Source organism: Bufo gargarizans, chromosome 8 (genome assembly GCF_014858855.1).
Source record: "Bufo gargarizans isolate SCDJY-AF-19 chromosome 8, ASM1485885v1, whole genome shotgun sequence".
In the NCBI taxonomy this organism is placed as follows: Eukaryota; Metazoa; Chordata; class Amphibia; order Anura; family Bufonidae; genus Bufo; species Bufo gargarizans.
In genome coordinates this window covers 101,981,967-102,006,069 of record NC_058087.1, presented here as the reverse complement: position 1 = coordinate 102,006,069, position 24,103 = coordinate 101,981,967, and the positions used below count along the sequence as shown (strand labels likewise).

The 24,103-nt window shown below is 41.0% G+C and overlaps 1 protein-coding gene across 3 annotated transcripts in view; it reads right to left on the bottom strand.

Annotated features, from left to right (window-relative positions):
* Positions 1-378: 378 nt before the first annotated feature.
* Positions 379-24,103, bottom strand: part of NEMP2 (nuclear envelope integral membrane protein 2) — a 116,098-nt gene continuing 92,373 nt past the window's right edge. For 2 of the 3 annotated variants that reach the window (XM_044304901.1, XM_044304902.1), the window contains exons 9-10: positions 19,846-20,010; positions 379-1,512 (exon numbers count right to left, since the gene is read on the bottom strand). In XM_044304901.1, coding sequence (XP_044160836.1) covers positions 1,374-1,512; positions 19,846-20,010 — 304 coding nt within the window. In that variant the 3' untranslated portion in view covers positions 379-1,373. Of the gene's footprint in view, positions 1,513-8,722; positions 8,809-19,845; positions 20,011-24,103 lie in introns of all 3 variants that reach the window. The other variant, XM_044304903.1, reaches the window with a different exon arrangement.

Below are 24,103 nucleotides of genomic sequence, written 5' to 3'. Positions count from 1 at the left end.
TACGAGCCGAAGGGGCTCTGGCCTGAGGGAGACAAAGGCAGATAGCCTAGAAGCCTGCAGAACTGCTGTGGTCTGTCCAAAACAAGGTGACTCAAACCTGCTGTTTATTTTCTATGGAAGGACTTTTGTTTTATGCACTATGTGGATATGCACCTGTGTGGTCTGCACATTGCCTGTTATGCCGTTGGTGTGAATAAAGTCACAGTGTATCACAAAGACTGTCTATGATTGCCTCAATACTGCCGCCGCTACCGTAGCATACCACGAGCACATCCCCACAATATATATATATATATATATATATATATATATATAAAACTATCTATCTCAAAGAAGAGGCAGCACTCCAGGATAAAATGAAACAGTGACACGCTTTATTTCCCCTGTGCAACGTTTCAACTGCTCATTGCAGTCTTTCTCAAGCATAACATTGGTACTACATTTATACCCACAATGCTTAGAGGGTCAAGTTAACAAGATGATTGGCAATAACATATTCAATAATATAAAAAGCGTGCATATATATATAAAAAGGTTTTCATATTCATACGTGCATTCCATAACAAGTGCCATAGAAATGTGCCATGATCACATACATAGTGAATATCATAAATTTTCGAGAAACAATATCAGTTTCATAAAGTGCATTAGTGCTTACATTATAATGACCACCTGACAGTGCTAATCATGCGATCAATGGCCGCATGTTTTCAAACAAACAAGTACTGACTTACAGCGTGGAGTTTCATGGTGGGAGCCGTCTTGGCGTCCCTGAGGTCCCATCGCGCATGTCCGGTATCCAGGAGACCTGCGTAAACAAACAGAGACCGCGCCTGCAGGTGACGTCAGTCTCGATGCGCACGCAGGCAACCAGGCACCTCCCCCGGAGCGTGACGATCCGGAGAGCAGCCTCCTCCAGTTCGGCCTCCCGATCACATGACTTTGTCACATGGATCGTTGCCTGACAACCAGGAAGCGCTTACCCTCAACGTATCGCCATCTCCAGGATCAGTTTGAGCACGGCAATATGACCTATAATCCTATATCAGGAAGGGATTATACAGGTGGAGAATGAACGGGTTTTTAAATGCTGTCCACATGATTGTTTGTATAAATACTTGTATCAGGAATCCAGATAAGTGAATATCGGAGGGTTATAATCCTAAAAAGGATATGACATATATTGATTAAATGGAGAAAGGGGGTGCGGTCTACGAGGATATACCACTCCAGTGGTCCCCCCATATACCAACAGAGTGCATGGGTCTACAGTGTGTTGTCCACACACTGCATCCCCACATCCTGTTTTCACTCCCTATACATCTCCTCTGATCTCAGTTTCCTCCATTCACAGTTTTATGTCCATTATAGTTTTATTCTTTCAGTATACAGCCACGGCTCCAACCCCATTCTCTTTTTCCAAACCTAAAACGCCAAGACGATTGCCACCATTCTCCTCCACGGTGAAGATAGCTTGATGAATAGTTGAATCCTTTTCGGATCCCAAAAGTTCTAAATATGTAAAGAAATAGATAAATTAGACACCAAAGGTGATCACATAACCAAATCAGTACATAGGAAAGTAAAACCCCATGGGGGTGAAGTAAACCAACATTCTACATAATATTCCACTTGAAGTCCACATTTAGACCCTTAGGTTTAAGTGACTGTAGACGATGTATCCACCGCAGTTCCCGTTGTTTTAGGGTCACTGTGCGGTCGCCACCTCGTCTACCCCTTTGGACCTGATCTATTATCATACATTTAAGATCTTTTTCAGTATGACCAAACTCAACGAAATGTTTTTTACGTCTGATTGAAAACCGGTGGTTGTTCAATCGCGTTTTCATGTCACATGTGGTCTCCCCCACATAGAGGAGACCACATGGACATTTCAACACGTAAATAACAAACGTACTATCACACGTCAGATAGTGACGGATGTCATATTGTACTCCAGTTTCCGGATGTGTAAACACATTACCCTTAATAATATACGTGCAGTTTACACAAGTAAGGCACGGAAAGCATCCTGTCCTTTTCGTACCCAAGAATGTTTGCACTTTCTTTTTAACCGGGACATCCGCCCTGACCAGCCTATCTCTCAAATTGGTGGGCCGTCTGTATGACAAGAGGGGAGGTCTAGTTAGTGTTTCAATCTTAGGGAAATTACTCCGCAGGATAGACCAGTGCTTTTTCAGTATATTGGCTATATCCTTACTCTGTTCTGAAAAGGTTGTTACAAAAGGGACCTGTTTAGGTTTCGGTTGTTTTATCTCCTCATTCTGCGGGTCCTGTATTCTCCTTAGGTGTCCCGCTAAATTTCTTTGTGGATACCCTCTCTTTCTAAACTTGTTGATCATTTGTCCATATCTGACAGGTAAGTTTATTGGGTCCTGTACGATTCTCCTCACACGCAGTAGTTGGCTGCGTGGTAGGGAATCAGTACAGGATCTAGGATGGCAGCTTTCATATCGCAATAGCGTATTGCAATCGGTTGGTTTGGTGAAGATGTCCGTGGATATATATATAGTGACATGTTAGATTTAAAAAAGTGATACCCATGGCATTTCCAGCACCATAAGATGCACCTAGGTTTTCGAAGAGGAGACAAGAAAAAAAAATAATAATAATTCTCATCAGCCCGCAGATCCCCATTTCTTATCAGACCACGATTCCTCATCAGACCTCAGACGAGACCTAAAATAAATAAATAAAGTTACCTCTCCTGTTCCGGATAGTGCCGCCACTTGCAGATCCAGCGTGGTCTTCCGCATCTCGCCGCTCCATGGTCCTCTGCCGGCACCTCGCTGCACAGTGCCAGGTCACAATGCGTGCTTACACTGTGGGATGTCAAGGCTCAGTACAATGCGTGGCACCGGCAGAAGAATACCAGGGATTAGCGAGTACAGCCAGCACAAGGAACACTGTATTCACCAATGCCCAGTCTTACTGTGTACTAGTGGGTGCTTCCATAATAGAAGCATTCACTTAAGACACACTGCCATTTTCCCCCACTTTTGGGAGAAAAGGTATGTCTTATGGTGCCTGGGGCGGATTGGCCATAGACCTTACAGGCCACCCGAGCCCTTCCTCACAGCTGGCCAGTGGAAGTTTTTGGGGATGTATTTTGTGCTCCTGGGTTGGGGGGGGGGGGGGGGAGGGGGTGGTGCAGTATTTTGTGATGGACTGTGATATTTTGCTCTGCTGGGGTGGCATAATGAGCAGCAATATGGTATTGCTGACCCAGCCTACTTGTGTTGGTCCTGCCTTGCATAAATTTGGACCCAACTACAAAACAGGGCCACTTTAAATTTCCAGTCCGTCGCCGTACGATGCAAGAAATATGGTAAGTGTGTCTGGAAGGTGTTAAACACATTTATTAAATGCAACTTCTTAAAGTCACAAATGAGAATGTCACATATCTAATACACCTAGATCCTGGCACAGAAAAAAGGTAGCAAAGGTACCATAATTTTCATATCATGTGTCAAGAATGTGGCCTTGTTGCACTCCACCAAGAATAGAGAAACGGCCGTGCATGCACGGCTCTCCCTATGCACTGCTGTGAGACTTCCGGAAATGGTGTGCTCAGTTGTTTTCGGATGTCCTATAGCAGTAGACATGCACAGCCTCCTCTCCATTCCTAGGGATCCACAATAAGGCGCTATTCTATAGGTAGGAGTGGGATCCACATCTAACAGACGTTTATGTCTCCCTTATCTCTTCCTGTCCGCTGCTATGGGTCTATGGTCTGTGTCGTAGATTGCACGCCATCTCCTCATACAGCTGGTTGGAGGGTGCCAGACCCCCACCGATCTGATATTGATGACCTATTGTGACGATAGGTCATCAATAGTAAAAGCCCAGACAACCCCTTTAAAAGATGGCTAGGGCAACCACACATTCAATGTGAAAGATATAAAACTATTCAGTAGAGTATATATTTATCCAATCAGCATGAGTTGAAGTAACGCTGAAATTTTACACTGGATTGTAAGCCACCAAATAATTTTGGAGCCCTACCATTTACTTGGGAAACTAAATTACAACTAAACCTCGGTGGGAGTCTGCTTAGGTGCAGAGACGACTCCTCATCCAGAGTACAGGGCTGGAAGGCTTCCGAGTCCTAATCATCTCAGGCACCTGAGAGAAGAAATTAACCAATCTGACATTTAGACATAAAAGAGGGATGATTACTTGTGATGATCATAACTTTGAAAGGCACAGGAGGAACATAATGTACCTCATTTATAAACCATGTGTCCTTGGGAGTCTCTCTGCTCTCCGCAGGCTGGTCACAAATTTGTGAAGGGAATTCTAGACCAGTATAGTACTGGCAGACTGCCTACATGTGGATACACCCACCAGCTCGGAGAGGAAAGCAGAATGCTGCTTTAAAACAGAGGAATTAGCAGATAAAGCAGCAGGAGGGCTTGGGAAGTCTAAAATATAATCCACACCATGTCCCCAGACAGCAATGACTTGCTTTTTTTATATATTGTTGAAACTCACTTACCCATGGAAAAGCTATGTACACCTTTGGGGCATTTTTTTAACATTACATTTTACTCATTTTGGGCAAAATATTTTTTTGCAGTTGGTCTTTTTAAAATATTAAGCCGTTCTGTCACAAAAGATTAACAGTTTTTCTTGCTGTGTGAATCCTACTTTCACATTCAATTTTTGCTGGTCATCTAATCAAATCACCCTTATCTCTAAATTACCAAGAGGTCATAAACGCTTATTTAAGCCACATTCTTATCAGTAAGATAAGGATTGAGCATTCATGAGTGTTTATAAGGTCAGAGATAAGGAGCCTGTCAAAGAGAAAGTTCAGATCCTGCTAATAGAGCATCTCAGCTCTGTACAGAGAAAAAGACTCCATATTTTTAATAAAGACCAATTTAAAAAAAAAAAAAAAAAAAAAAAAAAAGATTTTTACCTCAGAATGAGTAAAATGCAATAAAAAAAGCCCCCAAAGGTGTACATAGCCTATAGGGACTTAGAACGAGATATTTCTTCAAACAAGTTATCTCTAAACATTGACTGTGGATATGGTAATTATGTTGAATTGGCACAAACTTCTTTAAAGAAGGCACATACAAGAGGAAAAAGGGTGTTGAAGGGAACATTTAATGAGCATTCAACCCCATCAACATTACCATCCTTCCATACTAACTTTCACATGTAACCCACAATTGTCGGGCATATTTATATCTGCACATTAAGGTCTAACAATATTAGAACCAAAATGGAGATTCACATTACCTTTAAGAGGCCAAACTCTCTGTTGGAATAAGCCAGAGAAGATCATGATGGTCACTGGCATACAATGTATATTGTTTTAAAAGTTATTGCCAACAGATGTGGTATCTTAAGAGAATGTAATGGGTCTCACATAAACTGTCTCAACTACCGGGGTCAAGAGAGGTTATTGCTTAAAAACACTGGTTTCTCTAAACATATCAGTCTGAGGAACAATGGGTGTTTCATGGCTAAACCATGATCTGATAAGAGACGTCCATAAAACACATCTGGTGTGGAATGGGTATCTTTTCGTGTGTATATATATATATATATATATATATATATATATATATATATATATATATATTCCTGTGTGCATTTATTTAGCGTTTGAACTTGTTAATGATTCATATATACTATGCAATATTGATGTATTATAACCAAACATTATTAATGTATCTTTTTGTATTGTATCTCACTGAGGGGATATAGTAAGTTGGGGTTTTTTTTCTCTTAAAAAGGGTCTATTCAGAGGAGCTGATGTTATTTCAAACATGATTACTCAATAGCTGTGACAATGAGGTGTATACAGACCAGGACAAAAGCTAAAAGTTTATGGTTCTCTTATCTGACCATAAATAAGATGGTCTGTTAACTGTCAAAATGGATCCATGATGTCTGGGAAAGTGATTCTAAAGTGTCAGAAAGAATCCCTCCTAATTGATTTAGGGTGGACAAGGTGAAAGTTTAAGTGGTGTAATAAAACCATATATATGTGTTAATTCCTAAAATTTCTTAAAATTGCTATATGATACAACAGTGCCATCAAGTGGTAGATGGGCAGAAGGAATGCCAATCAAATGATATCATCCCCATGATTACCATACGTAACACCCACCTTATCTAATTGGAAATCCCTAATCCAAGAGGGGATGGGCATAGATAAGGATGAGGCTATCTAATCCAGTTTTTGGGAGAGAAAGGGGAGATCACTTGAAAAATCACTTGAGACAAAGAGGACTTGAGCCAAACATCACTTGGAACTTCTTCAGGGAGAACACTTGGGAATTCATTCATCAGCATCACTTCACACGTCAGGAACGTACCACAGGACGGGATAGATCTGAATCTTGAAAAGCTGGGTCCCTTCTAAAAGCTCTTTATCCCAAAGCAAGGGGTAATGTATAATCTATTTTACTTGCAGTAATTATAAATCGCTCCAATTGGCATATAGTTGAGACCCCATTATTAGTGGGTCAATAGTGTTAAAACAATAATTTTATGGGAAATTTTAATGAACGTGCACATCATTAGAATTTCTGTAATATTGCTATCAGAGTGGAATCTCTGATCGGATTTTATTATCCGTAGTTAGGTCAACGGGCGTATTTATAAGGTGTCTCTTACTGCCATATTCTCTGATTGAGCATAAGGGATTTTCCACAGATTCATTGCTATTGTTTTTTTGTTGTTGTTGCATTATAATATTTTGCTTACCAGTATATTAATCGGTAATAATTTGATAAAAGGAAAAAGTAGTATTATATTGTACTTAAGTCAGCCTGTAAACGGTGGAGCACCATCTTATGGTCAATTTTGATATTATCTTTGTATTCATTTTTATGCCATTTTTTCTGCTTATATTTTGTATAATTAATTGCACCCTGTTTCATTAGCTGCACAAATTAACTTTAGATCTCATCAATAAAAGAACTGGCGTTTATATGTCCGCCGATTAAATTTTTCATTTTCCATATTTCATAAAAAATATGAAATCATCATTTTTATGATTTCATATCTTATATGAAATAAATACCCGACACAATGCTTTTTACTTTGCTAACCATTATTGTAACTGTTTAATCCACTTTTCTTTCCCACCAAATATGTAAATGACTTCATTAAAACAAAAATAGGTTGCATATCATAACCCAGCCTCCTAATCACCATCAGCAGCACCCTACGTAATCCAACTCATCACAAATCCCTCATAGATTGTAAACGCTTGTGAGCAAGGCCCTCACTCCTAGTGTTTTAGTTGTTTATTACACTGTTAATTTTGTGATGTCTTTTGCTTTGTACATTAACAGAATTTTAAAGCGCTACAGAATATGATGGCGCTATATAAAGATTATAATTAGTATTCCATGGATGCACGCTTAGCATACTCTCTGGTGCCTTTCTTTACAGCCTCATCGTTGTACAGTGTATGCACGATTATGTATAATAGTTGAAGTATCTAGGCACCATTTAGTCACTTTAGTAACGCTGCCTTGAAAGAAGACAGTTCTGCAGGTGCATCCTCTCTGGCTGTTAGAGCAATATGCCTGTGCAAGTCAATGACTATTGTGCAGTGGCAGGATTTTGTTTCACACAGGAGGGTGAATCGAGCTGTTAATGAAGCATCAGTGAATAATTATGTCTGATTCACCAGAGAACGCAGGACACCACACTGTACTCTTTTCAAGTCATTTACAGAGCAGGAAAAGTTTTGAGATAGATTCTCGAGGTAAATAACTCTTGGCTACAATTTGGAGTGGATGTACACAATGCTTTACATTGATTGGTATTACAGTGTTGGTCTGTGGGGTAAGATGCATGCGACAGGTTCCCTTTAAGGCTTACGTACATACAGCCTGTACAGCTTAGGCTACTTTCACACTGGCGTTTTGGTTTCCATTTGTGAGATCTGTTTAGGGATCTCACAAGCGGCCCAAAATGAATCAGTTTACCCTGAATGCATTCTGAATGGATAAGGATCCGCTCAGAATGCATCAGTTTGGCTAAGTTTGGCTCCATTGCACCTCCATTCCGCATTGCAGGCGGACACCAAAACGCTGCTTGCTGGACGAAACTGAGCCAAACGCATCCGTTCTGACACACAATGTAAGTCAATGGGGACGGATCTGTTTTCACTGACAATAGAAAATGGATCCGCCCCCCATTGACTTTCAATACTGTTCAAGACGGATGCGTTTTGGCTATGTTAAAAGATAATACGGATAAAACAGATCCGTTCTGAATGGATGCAAGCGGTTGTATGAACGGATCCGCACTAAACGCGAGTGTGAAAGTAGGCTTAGTACAGAGCCCCACACCTTCTGTTCACTGCTGTATAGACTCAATTATTTGCTGCATGTACAAGACATTCTCACCTAACAGCAACACTTCATGGTAAGAAACCTCCTGTACATCTGCAGCTACCATAGAAGCCCTGTGTACCTCTATCTTGTATGACAACACACACATGGCTATAATACATACTTATCCATGGCCAGGGACTGTATTAGGGAACAAAGTAAGTAACTGGCCATGGATTGGTGCGAATGGTATGACTACACAAAAATGATTGGACCGAGATGGTAGTGATTTATTTAAACATAGTTATAAATGCCTTTTTTTGTCTTGAGTAAATTGGAAAAACAGTTTGTTATAGTTATATATTTTACTTTCTTATATAGTGGCAACATACCCTGCAGAGCTTTACAGACATTATCATTGCTCACTGTTCCCAGTAGTTAGGTGCAGCTAGGTTGTCTTGCACCCAGGACAAGGATTCTATTAGATCAGAAAGATGGATAATATCAGCAAAGTAACGCACCATAGCAAAAAATAAAATAAAAATAATAATAATATAAATGATATATATATTTTAATTATACTAAGCTATACCTCTCCCCCCATCCAATGCATAACTATACTCACCCAATCAACTTAGGGTTATGGGTGAATAGCTTAAAACTTAACTTTTAATAACATCCTTCCAAATATTTTCATGCATGTTTTAGGACTAAAGATAGTCACAAGCCCCCTTTTTGCAACCATTTACGACTGGCGAGTTCTTGATAAGGGCCAGGACTCCAGCCCCATCACTTTTACAATTTTTTATGCCTGAAAGCAGGTGTAAAAGAGGAGTAAAAACTACTCCAGTCAGGGGCTCGAGAATTTTTTACTCCAGGCACACGGACTCCTTAGGCTAATGGCAGTGCAGAGGGGGAACAAAGATCGGCACAAAAAGCTGGTCTTTGTAAATGACCCCCAATATGTGAACCTAATTAATTTTCACAGTAGTAGTGCCCACACTGTGACCCTCACAGTAGTGATGCCCACACTGTGGTCCCTCAAAATATTTATGCCCACATTGTTGCCCTTCACAATAATCATGCCCTCATTGTGGCTCCTTAGTAATGCCGCCTCCAGCTCCATTATTAAAGTAACAAAATACTGAGCTATTTCCTTGAAGATCGCACACATCTGGCATTCACCAGCAGCTGCAGTACAAAGTGGTCACACACACACATCAAGCTGCTTAGCTCTGTAGGAGGACGTCGATTCCTAGGCCTGCACACTCCTCCCACACAGCCCAGCATCGAGATGTGTGGCCTGCTGGGGAGCACTGCAGCTCAGCTGAACTCTGAAGCAGGCGGCGGACGGCTCTCTGCTTCATCATGTAAATCAACTGCCTGGGTGAGCAAACAACCTTCTGTGCCCGGAGCACTTGCCTCCCCCTCTACATTTTAGGAGCCCACAATTAGTATTAAGCGAAGAGAGCTTCAGATGCTTAATCCGAAGTCGCTTCGTTTAAAACTTCAAAATACTGTACGGAGATTTGTCTCCGATAAACCGAATTAAGTTATTCACAAAGTTGCACATGACTTTGTTGAATAACTTCGGTAATTTGTTTTTAATGTGGAAAACCACTTTAAAACTTGAAACCGAACTCTGCTTTGGTTCCAAGGATTAAGCATCCGAAGCTCGCTTCGCTCAACTCTACTCACAATCTATATCCTCTATATTTTGAATGTGGGAGAAAACTAGTATATCCACAGGAAATCCATACAAAACACAGGAAGAACATATAAACTCTGTGTAGATGTTGTCCTTGGTCAAACCTTGGACCCCAGTTCTGCAAGGCGGCAATGGTAACCATTGAGCCAATAGAGAATATGCATTTAATCTGTTTGTCAATTGCTCTTGAAACTTTCATAGATGCACAGAAAAGCACAAAGTAAACTACTGCAGTTTGTGAGTATGTTTCACATAAGCTTTTTTTTCCCCTACCCCGGGCCAGTTTTCAATCTTCAGCACAGGCCATTTTTTGTGGTAATAGCTTTGGAACACTTAATTATCCAAGCCATTCTGAGATAATTTTCTCGTGACACGTTGTACTTCACGACAGTCAAATTTGACTCAATATATTTCACCTTTATTTGTGGAAAAATCCAAAATTTACACCAAGTTTAGAAAAATTCCCAAATTTTCTAATTTCTATTTCTTTACTTTTATAATAGTGATACCTCATATAATGGTTATTACTTTACATTTCCCATATGTCTACTTCATGTTTGGATCATTTTGAAAATAACATTTTATTTTTTGGGGACGTTAGAAGGCTTAGAAGTTTAGAAGCAAATCTTGAAATTTTTGGGAAAATTTGCAAAACCCACTTTTTAAGGACCAGTTCAGGTCTGAAGTCATAGTAACATAGTACATAAGGCCGAAAAAAGACATTTGTCCATCCAGTTCGGCCTGTCATCCTGCAAGTTGATCCAGAGGAAGGCAAAAAAAACTGAGAGGTAGAAGCCAATTTTCTTCACTTTAGGGGAATAAAAAATTCCTTCCCGACTCCAACGATCCCTCTCTAGTAGCTATAGCCTGTAATATAATTACACTCCAGAAATACATCCAGGACCCCCTTTAATTCCTTTATTGTACTCACCATCACCACCTCCTCAGGCAGAGAGTTCCATAGTCTCACTGCTCTTACCTTAAAGAATCCTCTTCTCCTGAGGGAAGTATTGTGCCTGGCACGGAAGGAGATTGCCATGCGGTGGATGGGCGACAAATCACCCACCTTAGCACAGTGGAAACAGCTAGTTAATTCTATTATCCCCTATGAGAACATAGTCTTTAAAAAATAGGGGTTGCATGCCTAAATTTCAAAAGGTGTGTGTGGGGGGGGGGGTATGGTGCGCATCTCCGAGAACAGCTCATTCAGCCCATAGGCTGACTGAGGCCATAAGAGTAGGCCAGTAGGCCATGCTGAACAGCGGTGATTCTGTTGTGAAGGGGGGGGGGGAATAGGACATAAGGAGTTAGTCCAAATGTATTTGGTATACAATGTCTGAAATCTTATTTGTACCTGTTTAGCAGACCTTTTGCTTGACGAAACGCCACAAATATGCGGATACAGCACAGGTGTTTATTGTTTTTATTAACATTGCAATGCACATGTCATCTGTACACTTTCTGGATATCACGGATGTACAATTAATGATTGATAATGCACTGAGAATGTCATCATTTTTGGCTTTGTGTGTTCAATAAAGCGAATAAAAAAAAAAAATGAATCCTCTTCTATGTTTGTGTACAAACCTTCTTTCCTCTAGACGCAGAGGATGTCCCCTCGTCAGTCACAGTCCTGGGGATAAATAGATGATGGTCTAGATCTCTGTACTGACCCCTGATATATTTATACATAGTAATTAGATCTCCCCTCAGTCGTCTTTTTTCCTCTCCAGCTCTGCTATGTCTGCCTTGTTCACAGCAGTCCAGAACTGTACACCTCATCTGCCACTTATCTGCCCAAGCCTGCAATCAATCCAGATCCCTCTGTAGTAGTATACTGTCCTCTTCAGTGTTAATTACTACACAGTTTAGCGTCATCTGCAAAAATTTATATTTTACTATGCAAGCCTTCTACAAGATCATTAATAAATATATTGGAGAATAGGGACAAATACTAATTAATTCGCTGTTGTACTTCTTCCAGGGTCAGATAGGACACTTTTAATGGGGAATTTATTTCAACATTCAGCATTTCATCTGACAATTTATTTTCCTCAGTGAATACATTGGAGAAAAAAAAATATTTAACAGCTTTGCTTTCTCCTCGTCGCTCTCTGCGACTTCCCCCTCATTACTCTTTAACGGGCCGACACCTTCAGATTTATACTTTTTAACATTTATATAATTGAAGAACATTTTAGGGTTAGTTTTACTCTCTTTGGCAATTAATCTCTCGGTCTCTAGTTTGGCCGCTTTTATTTGTTTTTTACATGTTCTATTTTTTTCCTTAGTTTTTCAGTGCTTCAGTGCTATCCTCCTGTTTTAGTGTTTAATATGCTTTCTTTTTGTCATTTATTGCTTTCTTTACAGTTCTGTTTATCCACATTGGTTTCTTTTTGTTCCTTAACCTTTTATTCCCATACGGTATGTACCTCTCACAATTAGATTTTAGAATGTTTTTTAAGCTATCCTATTTTGTGGCTGTATTTTTATTTGTGAGGACTTTATCCCATTTAGTTAGGCCTATGGTCTCTCTTAGTTGGCTAAATTTAGCTTTTTTGAAGTTTGGTATTTTTGTTCCTCCCTGTAGAAACGCTCTTTTGAATGATAATTGGAAGGTTATTACTACTGGGAGTGAGTGGGAACCAGTGCCACTGTTTGCTATTTGGAATATTTTGGTGAATAAAGATCGGGACTGTTGAAACGTCTACGCCTGGTGCTGGAGCTTCTTTTCTGTTCATGTGGATCTACATTGGGACTGGCTTGGGTCCGCCCCGTGCACCGCCATACAGGATGCTAGAGGTGAGCTGGCTGTAACCTTTTCTTCTGGAAGGTTATTACTTTATGGTCACTATTTCCCAGGTGTCCCCCAACCTGCACGTCTGTTGTTCTGTCAGGTCTATTGGTTAATACTAAGTCCAATATGGCCGTCCCTCTAGTCGGGTCCTGAACCAGTTGGGAGAGGTAATTGTCTTTGGTTATTGCCAAGAACCCGTTTCTTTTATGAGATATACAAGTTTCAGTTTCCCAGTCTATATCTGGGTAGTTGAAGTCCCCCATAATAACCACCTCATTATGATTTGCCGCCTTGTCCATCTCATTTAGTAGTAGATTTTCTGTGGACTCTGGTATATTAGGTGGTTTATAGTAAACTCCTATTAGTAATTTATTATTGTTTTTAGCTCCATCTATCTCTACCCACAGTGACTCCACATGTTCATGTCCCTCACTTATATCTTCAGAGTGTGGGCTTTAGACAGGACTTTACATAAAGGCAGACCCCTCCCCCTCTCAGGTTTTGACGATCCTTTCTAAACAGACTGTAACCCTGTACATTAACTGCCCAGTCATAGCTATCATCCAGCCATGTCTCAGTTATTCCCACTATGTCATAGTCCTCCTCACACATCACTAATTCCAGTTCTCCAGTTTTATTAGTCAGGCTTCTGGCATTAGTATATATACATTTGAGAGGTTTATGTATATTTTTTACCCTACACCTTTCCTTCTGAACTGTTCTAGTCCCTCCTTCCATTCCTCCCCCACTACCTTGCCCCCGGTCTCTATCTGCACCATCTTCCCTTCCCATAATGTAATTTTCCTCACCCCAGTTCCTAGTTTAAACACTCCTCCAACCGTCTAGCCATCTTTCTCCCCAGCACAGCTGCCCCTTCCCGATTGAGGTGCAGCCCATCCCTATGATAGAGCCTGTAGCTGACAGAGAAGTCGGCCCAGTTCTCCAGGAACCCAAACCCCTCCTTCCTACACCAGTTCTTGAGCCACTTGTTAATCTCCTTAATCTCATGCTGCCTTTCTTGTGTGGCCTGTGGTACAGGTAGTATTTCGGAAAATACTACCTTTGAGGCCCTTGCCCTAAGCTTTTGACCTAAATCCCTGAAATCATTTTTAAGGACTCTCCACCTACCTCTAACTTTGTCATTGGTTCCGATACGGACCATGACCGCTGGATCTTCTCCAACCCATCCCCCCAGTAATCTGTCAACCCGATCCGTGATGTGTCAAACTCTAGCGCCAGGAAGACAGCACACTGTTCGGTGATCACGGTCTTTGTGACAGATTTCCCTATCTGTTCACCTAATAATGGCGTCTCCCACTACCAGCACCTGTCTGGCCTGCCCTGCTCTCCTGGTCCCCTGCTTACCAGAGCTGACATTGCCCTGACTGGCAGAGGAAGTGTCCGGCTGCGGCAGTGCCGTCCCTGGACTGACAGGGACTTTGTGAGGCTTACGTAACAGAAACCACCCAAAAATGACCCCATTTTAGTAACTACACCCCTAAAGGTATTCAAAACCGATTTTGCAAACTTCGCTAACCCTTTAGCTGTTCCACAAGAATTAATGGAAAATGGAGATGAAATTTAAGATTTTCACTTGTTTGGCAGATTTTACATTTTAATCATTTTTTTCCAGTAGCAAAACAAGGGTTAACAGCCAGACAAAACTCAATATTTATTACCCTGTTTCTGCGGTTTACAGAAACACCCCACATGTGATCGTAAACTGCTGTATGGCCAGGGCGCAGTAGGAAAGGAGCGCCATATGGTTTTTGGAAGACAGATTTAGTGGTCCCATTTGAAACCCCCCTGATGCACCCTTACAGTAAAAACTAAAAAATTGACCACATTTTGGAAACTACGGGACAAGGTGCCAGTTTTATGGGTACCATTTTGGGGTACATATGATTTTTAATTGCTCTATATCAAATATGTCTACTAAAATTAGGTTTTTGTATCTCCATTTTCTGAACAATTGTCTTGTGTAGGGGCTCGTTTTTTGCAGGAAGAGTTGACGTTTTTATTGGTACCATTTTTGGGTACATATGATTTTTTGATCATTCATTATTACACTTTATGGGTCAAGGTGATCCAAAAATTGGTTGTTTTAGCACAGTTTTTATTTATTTTTACAGCATTTACTTGAGGGATTAGGTCATGTGACATTTTTATAGAGAAGACCATTATGGACGTGGCAATTCCTAATATGTCTACTTTTTCTTATTTACGTTTTACACAATAATAGCATTTTTGAAACCTAAATAATGATATTTTAGTGTATCCATAGTCTATGAGCCATAGCTTTTTTATTTTTTGACCAATTATCTTAGGTAAGGTCTAATTTTTTGTGGGATGAGGTAACTGTTTAATTGGTACTATTTTGGGGGGTATATGCCTTTTGATCGCTTTGTGTTGCAATTTTTGTCATGTAAGGTGACAAAAATTGCTTTTTTATGGTGTTCACCTGAGGGGTTAGGTCATGTGATATTTTTATAGAGCTTGTTGTTACGGACGTGGCGATACCCAATATGTATATATTTTTTATGTATTTCACTTTAGCACAATAATATCAGTTTTGAAACAAAAAAAAGCTATATTTTTTTATTTTTTGGGGGGCGATTGTCTTAGGTAGGGGCTCATTTTTTGCAGGGTGAGGGGACTGTTTTATGGATACCATTTTGTGGGACATACGCATACGCCTTTTTGATTGCTTGGTGTTGCACTTTTTGTGATGTAAGGTGACAAAAATGGCTTTTTTAAAACTTTTTTTTATGGTGTTTATCGGACAGAGTGGATCATGTGATATTTATAGAGCCGGTCATTACAGACGCGGCGATAGCTAATATGTGTGTTTTTTTTATTATAAAATAAGGGGAAAGGGCGTTTTTTTTTTACTTTAAAAAATTGTATTACTTTATTAATTTTATTAAAAAACACTTTTTTTAAACTTTTTTTCTTTACTTTATTTCTGATGTTCACTTTTGGGGTCTGATCCCCTCTGCAATGCATACGTATTGTAATGCATTGCCTGCTCGTGTACTACAGTGAGTAGTACACTAACAGGTTGCCTAGGAGACCCAGCCGGAGGCACCCGTAGAAGGCAGGTCCAGATGCCGTGCAAGGCATTGGGTAGCCTCTGCACGGCATTGGGCTGCCTTCTGACACATAGAGTCCCCGCCAAAGCAGCAAGGGGATTCAATTTGCTGCCTCATCCGACACAAACCCCTTCTATGTCGCAGTCAGAAAGGACTGCGGCATAGAAGGGGTTAATCTGACGGCTACAGCGATGCCGGCAGATACAGCAGGGGTACAGCTACCAGGGACTGCCGGGCATCGTATAGTGGGTGTGCTTGGCGTTGCATCCCAGGCCGATTCACTTGAATGCGACTAACCTGTACATAGGCCATGATATTGATAATCTATCCTGAGGATAGGTCATCAATATTTTACTCCTTTAAAGTGTGAGTGCTCAGTCCATGGGCTGTTCAATCTACACTTGGTAAGGCACCAGGGTGAGAGGTTTGTCTGAATGAGCCCTAAGGCCGTGAGCAGTCCGTGGAGCCGCGGCCTGGATTCCTGCTCAGTGCAGGAGCGCACAGCGTCATTGGTTGCTATGACGCCATGCGCTCCCTGCTGCCGCCACAGTACAGTAATACACTGGTATAGATCATACCAGTGTATTACTGTATTGCGGCAGCAGCAGGGAGCGCATGGCGTCATAGCAACCAATGACGCCGTGCGCTCCTGCACTGAGCAGGAATCCAGGCCGCGGTTCCGCGGACCGCTCACGGCCGTGAACAACGGCTGTGTGCATTCGGCCTAAGACAAATGTATATTACTGAAGAGATCTCTGGTCACATTCCCCTCATAGGTCACAGTAACTACAAACTGAATACACAACTCTATGTCCCGTCTTTCTTTTCTAAATTGTCCAAATGTTCAGCACAAAGCCGATAACATAATACTGAAAAAACAGAAAAGCATACCAGGCTTACAAAGATTACAGCCTCACAATAAATCCCCAAAGTGTTTAGAAATATATAAATAAGAAAATTAAAAAATTTAATAAAAATAGATCTAACAGGTGATCACAGAAATATAATTTTAGAGAACAAAAGGGAAGGCAGAGATATTAAACTCATAGGGGGGGACTTTATCAAACTGGTGAAAAGTAGAACTGGCTTAGTTGCACACAGCAACCAATCATTCCATCTTTCATTTTTCAAAGGAGCTGTGAAAAATGAAAGATGGAGTCTGATTGGTTGCTGTGTGCAACTAAGCCAGTTCTACTTTACACCAGTTTGATAAATCTCCCCCATACTTATCTTTGTTCACAAGTGAGCTGCCAGTCTAGATATGAGCAAATAATGGCCAATAGGATAGAGAAAGGCGCTCATAGGGTAAGTAAATTCAACAAAACGAATTTCTAATAAAATAAATGGTTTGCTCACCTATTGCGGTTGCATCAATTGGATGCAACTGCAATGGAGATCGAGTGTAGATGAGAGATGGTTGGTACAGCCAAGATTCGTCCTAACGCCTTGGGCAGGAGCCACCCTGCCACTAGGGTAATGGAAATGAAGAGGAGTACGCTGAACCTTACGTGGAGCGTATGGACCGCTGGGGGCGCACGAAAGAACCGATCAAAGACAGTGTTTTAATTTCAGCAATGTTCCATTTATTCGTAAGACTGTCTTACGAATAAATGGAACATTGCTGAAATTAAAACACTGTCTTTGATCGGTTGTTTCGTGCGCCCCCAGCAGTCCATACGCTCCACTTAAAGGGGTTATCCGACTTAAATAAATCTATTCTAATTGCTTTTATTGTAGTCCAGTGAAAGTTTATTAAAATCACTTTCATAACCTATCACTATTTGGCCAGTTCAGTTCTGGGTCATGTGACCCCCGACGTCGGTAAGCCGGCTCTGCTGATGACGTCTCGTTTACAGCCTTCTCCCTGCTTTAGGGAGTGGTCAGGCTCTGTAAATGAGACGTCAGAGCCTCTGGTGCCCTCCCCCCTCCAGCTCTTCTCACACTGCCTCGGCTCTGGTATGCGATCGCTCATGTGCAGTACATACCAGAGCCGAGGTGATCTCTTCTCCGGCAGCAGGGTATGTTATTCCCTCCTGCATTCACTGGGGCTAGAGGTGGCATTTTGTAAACGTTCCCCTCTGCATCTGGGGATCGTTATTACAGCCCTGCCCCCCCCCCTCCCCCACTAGTACACATTGAACACCCCCTGGGAAATATAAATAAATAATTGCCCACCATCATCATCATTATTCAGCTATATAAAATCCCTATCTGCCACCAATATATGTATTTATCTAAGCAATATCCATATTGAATATATATTTGAATAATATAGATATTGCTTAGTTACAGATAATGCTAATGATATTTTCACACTAGCGGCAGGACGTATCCGACAGGCTGTTCACCCTGTCGTATCTGCCCTGCCGCTTTAACGGATCCATTATTGCAATGCATTTCTAGACAGATCCGCACCTGGATCCGTCTACAAATGTTGTTAGGCTACTTTCACACTTGCGTTCAGAGCGGATCCGTCTGAGACAGATCCGCTCATATAATGCAGACGATGGATCCGTTCCGTCTGCATTATATTGTAAAATAAATTCTAAGTGTGAAAGTAGCCGCAAACGGATCCGTCCAGACTTTACATTGAAAGTCAATGGGGGACGGATCAGTTTGAAAATTGCACCATATTGTGTCACCTTCAAACGGATCCGCCCCCATTGACTTCCATTGTAAGTCTGGACGGATTAGTTTGCCTCCGCACGGCCAGGCAGACACCCGAACGCTGCAAGCAGCATTCAGGTGTCCGCCTGCTGAGCGGAGCGGATCCCAAACGGTGCCAGACTAATGCATTCTGAGCGGATCCGCATCCACTCAGAATGCATTAGGGCTAGACAGATGCGTTCGGGGCCGCTTATGAGAGCCTTCAAACGGAACTCACAAGCGGAGCCCCGAACGCAAACGTGAAAGTGGCCTTAGTTGTCACACTGATCGGCGGATCCAGCAGGCACGCAGCTCCGACGACGGAGCTGCCTTGCGGATCCGGCGTTGCAAAACTGAAGGACGGATCCATCCTTCCGGTCTGCGCATGCACAAACTGGGAATACTGTGAAAAAGACTGACAGAGGGATCCGTCCATCCGCATGACAAGCGGATAAACTGATCCGTTATTGCAATGCATTTCTAGACTGATCCGCACCTGGATCCATCTACAAATGCTGTCAGTTGTCACACTGATCGGTGGATCCGGCAGGCAGCTCAGACGACGGAACTGCCTGCCGGATCCGGCATTGCAAAACAACTGAAGGACGGATCCGTCCTTCTGGTCTGCGCATGCACAAACCGGGAAAACTCTGAAAAAGACTGCCACACGGATCCGTTCATCCGCATGACAAGCAGATAGACGGATCCGTTCTTGCAATGGTTTTTTATTTTTTTATTTTTGCAAAGTGCAGAGCAGGGTGAGGGGAAGGCCAGGTTGTTCACGCCCCCAAAAATATTCACGAGGCAGAGCTCAGGCTTTGTTGTTATACGCCCCCTCAGCATGTAAACAAAGCAATAACAGAACCATGAAAAGGTGTAAATATGGGTTTTAACTTGATTAAATCTAGCTTAACCAAATTATATGTATATCCTGATGGATTTTAAGGGGTTTTATTTATTTTTTATTAACTCGGATAACCCCTTTAAAGGTTCAGTCTAGATATCATTCAGGAGAGCTGAAATCAAGATGCTCCATCAAATATCAATATCTTCACACAAGAAGTACAACTATAGCAGAGCAAATTAAATATTACTAAAGCCCTCGGCCTAGGTGGCACTCATCTATGGGTATTGAGTGAATTGAGTCCAGTAATGGTATCTTTGAACCATTGTATCCTCTTTAATAATTTTAGGAAATGTTAGGCAGAACAGGGATATTCAGAGAACACTTTCCCTCCTCCGGCAAGGTTATGTTATTCAGAATGAGGATACCTTTCAATTTCAAAGTCCTCTGCATTGACATTTTCATCATCTTCTACTTCCTTGCGGTGGACAATAAGTTCTTCTAGAAATAGGCTCCCAAGCCCATACTGATGCTCATGTGTAGTGAACTCTTCAGAAGATATATGGCTGGATCCCAAGACAAATTCTGCAAACCTTTTAATGACAAAGACATATACTTATTTTAAACATGAATGTAAATGTAACAACTATATAAAGCAGTAAATAGCAAGCACTAGTCTACTTAAAGAGAACCTGTCAACGCTCCTGACAGGCCCGTTTTAATAGCCATATGCATTCCCATGTAATAATTCTAGAGCCTCTATTCTTATGACTATGATGTGCCATTCCTTTATTATTTCCACCAGAAGTTATAAATGAACTGCTAGCAGTCTGCAGTAAAGGTACAGAGGAGTGGTAAAAAGTTGGGAGAAGGGGGGGGGGGGTGGTTATCTGCACAGTCCAAAAATGGCAGATAGAGTGCGTCTCACACCTAGGACATTTTGGCTTCCGCCCTGCAAAATTGCTGGTGTCCTACAGACAAAGTGCAGCAGAAAGAGCTGAGACAGACAGACAGTCTATATACCTCACCTAGTGACAACTTCAGCACAACCTTTAAAAAACTGTCAAAATGTCATTGGATGTTATAGTTAAATCCATAGAACTCTCTTGCACCTCCAATGCATTTCAAACAACATGCCAGGACACCAGATATTGACTAATTTCTTGCTATTAATGCAAACAGATTTATACAAAATATTCACCAAATGTAACATAGTAACATAGGGCCAGATGTATCATTACACTTAATCCACTTTTATAATAGTCCAAAGTCACTTTTGGCCAAGTCAGATTTATTAATGGTCCTTTAAGACTGTGATAAATGTGGTTTGATGGTATCAGTTTATCCTTCAGTAAGTGGCTTTAACAAAGTCGCACATCTTTACGAAAAAGTCGCAAGTTTATAGGTTTCTGACAGAAAAGTCGCAAGATTTACTTCATTATCAGTTGTACCTGAAAGAACATGGCAAACATGGACCCATCTTTGATGACTGATCTTTTTGATGATGAAAAAAGGAAAAGGAAGAATTTTACAGAAGAAAAAAATATATATTAGTTGAAAAGGTAGAAAAAAAAGTTATCAGTTAAAGTGCAATGAGTGTGTATAACGTAATATACGAATGTGAAGTGCATTTTGCTACTTTTTTTTGTGTGTCCCTTTTCAACATCCATTGTGTCATCTGTTCATGGGACCGCCGCATGCAGATATAAAACCCACTCACTTTAAAATGTGGTCTGCGATACCCATCTGACTATCCACATTTATAGAAAACTATATAATATAATATATCTCTCTCTATATCTATCTATCTAAATATCTATATATATCTATATTATTATTATTTTTTTAAACAGTGCAAAACCAAAAATAATATTTTGGAATATATAGAGTAATAGTAGATTCCCGGGCTGCCAAAGGGGAAGGGGGATGGTGAAAACTTTGTGTAGATATGCCGCTGCTGGTTCAGAGAGGGTTAATTGCCCTAACGCCCTCCAAGAAATTTTAACTCAGTATAAAGGGGAAAAATGAAGTCGCGCTGGCCACAAATGGTTACCCCTGTGTAGTTGGAAGGTAATGGCGAATAGATACAGCTGGGCAGATTGATAGAACTCTGCCCGGATAGGATTCTGTCCATGAGGTAAAGGACCGCATGGACAGTTAGGTATACACTGGGATGGTCTCTAGAATATAGAAAAACAAACAACCTAGCTGACCATACCAAATTATAGATAGTGGTCCACAATGGTGTGTGAATCCCAGTACCTGAATAAAAGTTTATGCCCGAATACTCTGACACATCAAGGATCGTGCGGGTGTATGACTGACTTAGTATTCCGCGCCGGCTGTCTCTAGGACGGAGCAGTAGGTGGAGCCAATTGGAGAAATCCCAATGATTCGGTGAGTAGGAGCAGTCTTCAGGTTTCCTCTGCCAGGGTGCGCTGTCCCGGCCGGTGACACGTGCGCACAAGGGAAACTGCGCTGGTAACTTTGGAAACCGAAAGTGACGTCACACATTGGACAGATGCCTGCTTGGGTCACAATACCTTTGACGCATTTTGGAATTCACAAATTCCATCCTCAGGGATGGTCAGTAGCCGATTCAGTGTGGATATATATAGGCGTTAGTTTCCATGGTTACCAGGTCTCCTAATTGTCATAATCCAATAACGGCATAATGTATGTATTGTAATCCTCTTTCCCTAAGTGGCTATTCAAAATACAGGGGGAGGAGGAGGAGGAGATGTATTATCTCTATATGATCTTTTCCATGGAATCTTCCAAAATTAACCAACATATAGGACTACAGAAAGGCAAATTTCCTGGTTAAGTCCCTTTGGTTTCGTTTTTTGACATTAATTTGATGTAGTCACCCCCTCTATGATTCTTTCTATTGCTCCAAAAAATCAGCTTATCCGCATAGTGGATGGCCTCCAAACTTCTATTTGATATTTCTAATATGTTCTTTTATCCTTGTTTGGAGGCTCCTTTTTGTCCTCCCTACATATATTTTAGCGCACAGGCATTTTATAAAGTAGATTACGCCACTTGTATGGCAAGTCAGGTGGCTGTCTATTTTGTTTGCACCCTCTATTGTTTCTATTGGTCCATTGTATTTAATATGTTGGCAAGCTTTGCAAATTTTACAGGGGAAAAAAAAACCTTATAGTTTCTAGATTCTTATTTCTTTGGATCTTGACAGAGGGGGCCACCAAATTACCCAAATTTGGTGCCTTTTTAAATATGAAAACACTGATGTTGGGGGATTTTGTCCTGTTTTAGGATATCCCAATGGCATTTAACAATGCTCCTGAGGTGAAACTCTTTCATTATATGGCGTAATAATTGGAATTTTAGAAGTAGTAGTCTCTTCTTCATTGTTTGTGTCTATTATGGTCTTTTCCCAATTTCTCTGGAGAAGAGTTTGTATGTCTATTTGTGCTATTTCATGTTTAATTTGCTCCAATTGGTTCTTTTTGTAGCCTTTTTCTTCAAATTTATTTTGCAGGGCATTTGCTTCCTTATTAAATTGTGCTAGAGATGTGTAGTTACGCCACAACCTGATCAAGTGATATTTTTATGGAGCAGGTTGTTACGGATGCGGCAATACATAATTTGTCTACTTATTATTTATTTTACACAATAAAAGCATTTTCAAAAGAAATTATTATTTTTTGCCAATTGTCTAATGTGGGAGCTCATTTTTTTTTTTTAGCATGAGGTACTGTATGATTGGTATAATTTTGAGGTACATCTGACTGATGTAAGATGGGTTGGATCATGTGATATTTTTATAGAACAGGTTATGGACACTGCGATACCTAATAGGTCAGATATATATATAGTTTTACACAAACATTTTTGGAAAAAACAAAATCATGTTTTGGGTCTTCATTTTCTGAGACACATTTTTATATTTTTGGGGGCAATTGTCTTATGTAGGGGCTCATTTTTTGTGGGATAAGGAGAAGGTTTGATTGGTATTATTTTGGAGAACATGTGACTTTGTTTTCAATCACTTGGTATAACACTTTTTGTGAAGTAAGCTGACAAAATATTTTTTATTTTTTTTGCAGTGTTCACCTGATGGGGTGGATCATGTTTTTGTAGAGCAGGTTGTTGTGGATGCGGCGATACTTAATATGACTGTTCTTTTTTTTCTAATTTTTACTATTTTATAGGTCTCTTTATGGGAAAGGGGCATTTTTTTTTTTTTTACTTTAAGACTTTTATTTTTATTATTAAAAACTCTATTTCACTTTTTTTTCATCTTTGTCCCACTATGGGACTTCAACATTTCAGGGTCTGATCCCCGTTTCAATGCAGTACAATACATCTGTATTGTACTGCATTGCATAGTGTAATACACTGATAGTTTGCCTATGAGACCCAGCCTGGGGACTGGGCCTAATAGGTCTCCGTAACTGCTGGTACCCAAAGCCTTTGAAAGGATTGGGACTGCCATGGCAACCATCGGGTCCCCGTCAACGCAGCGGGGGACCCGATGGATCTTGAGAGGGAGAGCAAACCTTCCATATGCTGGGGTCTGCGCTGACTGCGGCATATGAGGGGTTAGGGTTAGAGCATCAGCATCTGATCGGCAGGGGTCCAACACCCGGGACCCCTGCTGATCAGCTGTTTGGGAAGACAGCGTTACCTCCATTCACTTAAATGTGGTTTAGCCCCACC